The following is a 3224-nucleotide window of genomic DNA, read 5'->3' as shown; positions in this document are numbered from 1 at the left end:
TGGTTTGTGCTGGGTTGCCCATGGTGTTTGGGTGACTGACTGCTGAGTTTTGTGCATTTCTCCCTCAGTGGGATTAGCAGTTTTCACCAAGCATGTAGGGCGCCTCTCTGCCTCTTCCAAAATTGGCTAAAAAACTGAGGATGGCTAAAAAGGGGAAAGCAAAAACCACTGTCAGATTGGTTTATTTCTGTAGGAAAACTGCTAGAAATGAAGTTCCTCCATGGGTGCCCCATTAACCAGTCTCAGCCAAAGTCTCTTTGGTTACATAGCTTTATATCAGCAGGAGATCTGACCATAAACACTGAAGAATTAAAAACTTGTTGAGGGCACGTGAGGACAGTTTCAGATTTTGTGAGTGTAAAGGGAGGAAACAATTGGTGTTACATTTTTCATTACTCCTTCCCTCTGTCTCAGTTTGTGCCTCAAAGCTATGTGGATGTGTAGATTTCCACCTTTCTTATAGCTCTGATTGTGAACTGCTTTTCAGGAGTTTATAACGAGACATATTTTTCTGTCTGTAAAACTGAACCTGGTGAGCATTTTGTAGCCGATTCAGCAAACTTCAGCTTCTTCAAAACTCTCTAATCTTTACTGAAGTGTAGCTGAGATGAAGGTGGGCTCCGTCCATTTCAAGCCGTGATTTTGTGGTGGGGTAGCTATGAAGATACAGATAATTCAGTGTTTTAAATAATAATAATATTTCTTTGGTTACTGTTTTTGGTTATTGTTTTAAAATGCTGCCTCGAATTGAGCCTGGTGTGAAAGCTTTTACTAGTGATAAAACTCTAAACTGTTTCTCATGAGAGACTGAGGTACGCAGGGAATGTGGGCTGAGCAATGCAAGAAATATATTACTTCACAGTATGAAATATACCTCTAGGAGATATTACTTGCCTCTTTACAGCTGTTGAAAGGCTATTCCTGTCTCTTTTTGCTTTTCAGCAAAATGATGGTCCAACACACCGGCCAGGTGTCTGCATTAGAAGTCAGCGCCTCCGCAATTGTTCCCACCTTGTCTCCTGCAGGGTCACTGGGGTTTGATGATTTCACAAATTTAACCCCACTGGTGAAAGAGGAACTTAGATTCGCCATCCAAAACAAACGTCAGTCCCACAGGATGTCTTCTACTTTGGATACGGTGACAGTGTCCGAAAGGCCGATGGAAACATCAATCATGAAAACAGAGGTATGGCACTGAGCAGCATTTCGGGGTGAATGCTCAGTTCTCTAAGCAGCTTGCACTAGAAGAGCACTAATTATGTCAAATACAAACAACCCCTCTCTACCATCTAAACATGTTAGTTTATTTGATCCTTTTAAGTCTGTTGCTCGGTTTTCTGTTATTTGCTTCTGGGAAATTCCTATGGTATTTGTAATTTCCACTGAAGTCTGTAAGTTAGTGTTTTATTTTTAATTATGAATTAGGACAGTGTTTGATAGTGATTAGAGTAAGTACTAAATCTGGTTTCTCTGCCTACTTGTGGCTCAACTTGGAATAAGTTGTCCTTCCCGTGCTACTTCCTAACCACGAGGCTTTTAATTTAAGATAGATAATGATCTCAATGGAAAACATTGTATTATAAAATGAAGAAACAGATGAAGTTAAGGAAATGGCAACACCTGGGTCTGAGCCCAGCACCCCCTTTTTGGCATGCAGCCTAGGAAGACACTTGGCAATTTTTTGGGGTGACATTGATTTACAATGAGCCATCGCATTCATCCAAACTTCAGTCAGGTTTTATTGACAATTTAAATGGAGTTACTACCACTTTACAGTACTGCAAGCAAGGTCAGATCACATCCTTATGTAACTCATGATGTGAGCACTAACAGCAGTGTGTTTCTTTTAAGTATGTCAAAGTTAACAAAATATAGTCAAAGTGTTCCAACATCTTACGGATTGTGTGTATCTGTTTTTATGGGATAGTTTTCTCCTGAAGAGGATGAAAGAAAAAAGCGAAGAAGGGAAAGGAACAAAATTGCTGCTGCGAAGTGCCGAAACAAAAAGAAGGAAAAAACAGAATGTTTGCAGAAAGTAAGTATCTGGCTTTAGATCTTTGAGATATATATATATATTTGTCTGTCATCATACTGTGAACGAGATGACATTTCTTCACCTTATCTGCTACCATTTAAAACTATTTTACAGCAGCATAAGGCCTGTGTTTGTTTCTATATCCAGGGGTTCTGATAGAAAGCTATGTTCTTAGATGGCTTAACATAAGTTTACAGATATGTGATATGGTGTACTGGGGAGTTAGTAAGTAGCATAAATAGTTTTGGGTCAATAGTTGACTCAAAAAGCTCAAAATAATCTTATAGAAGATAGAAACATTACTTTGGATGCCTGCCATTGTGAGTATAAATCTGAATTTGGCTTTTCAGTGTCCGTTACACTTCTGTAAAGGCCAAAGAAGGCAACTGTCAATCTGTTCTTAAGACTATTATCAACTGGAGGATGTATAGTTTCACCATTATAGGACGCTGAGAGCTTGTAACTTCTAACCATATGCTTTTCCACCAATGAAAAACTGCAACTATTAGATAAATACTGCAATTAACTACTTGGAATGCTCACACTAATAGTTGTGTCTGTACCTTGTGACTAGGAATCAGAAAAGCTGGAAACTATCAATGCGGAATTAAAAGCCCAGATTGAAGAGCTAAAAAATGAGAAGCAGCATTTGATATACATGCTAAATCTTCACAGGCCCACCTGTATAGTTCGGGCACAAAATGGAAGGACACCTGAAGATGAAAGGAATCTTTTTATTCAACAGATCAAAGAAGGAACATTACAAGGTTAAGTGATATGGCAAATGTGGAAATATTTATAGTATGTTTTAACAACTAGAAGCAACAGAATCCACAGAGGATCTGACTTATGTGTAGGATTCTATTAGTAAAGAGCGCTTAGGAAGGGCAGATTGCTTTCTTAAGCAGGAAGAATCATTTTTGGCTTGTCAGAGATTCTTCCCCTTGGAAGATCTGGTCTCGGTCAAACTGAAGAGCCTTCTGCCTCATAATAGGTTTTGCACCTGTCATACATGCTGTTCCTAGGAGCTACAGACAACAGCTTCAGAAGATTTAGCTCTCTGCTAGTATACAGTATCTGCACTCACGACGTTTGTGCTAGAACACTATGACTTCGATGATGCACATGGTACATACAGCTGTGCTGGATGGACACTACTTTTCCTTGTGGCTGTCAGGGAAAGCAGACA

The 3224-nt window shown here is 39.3% G+C and overlaps 1 protein-coding gene across 1 annotated transcript; it reads left to right on the top strand.

The window, feature by feature from the left end:
• Positions 1-946: 946 nt before the first annotated feature.
• ATF3 (activating transcription factor 3) lies at positions 947-2807 on the top strand (the record flags this gene model as incomplete). Its single annotated transcript, XM_079550627.1, has 3 exons — positions 947-1186; positions 1928-2035; positions 2610-2807. The coding sequence occupies 3 exons, from the start codon at positions 947-949 to the stop codon at positions 2805-2807; spliced, it is 546 nt and encodes a 181-aa protein (XP_079406753.1).
• Between the last annotated feature and the right edge of the window lie 417 nt (positions 2808-3224).

The sequence above is a fragment of the Tetrao urogallus genome (genome assembly GCF_951394365.1).
Source record: "Tetrao urogallus genome assembly, chromosome: 2".
In the NCBI taxonomy this organism is placed as follows: Eukaryota; Metazoa; Chordata; class Aves; order Galliformes; family Phasianidae; genus Tetrao; species Tetrao urogallus.
Note: the sequence above shows the minus strand (reverse complement) of the source record. Positions and strands in the feature narration are given on the sequence as shown.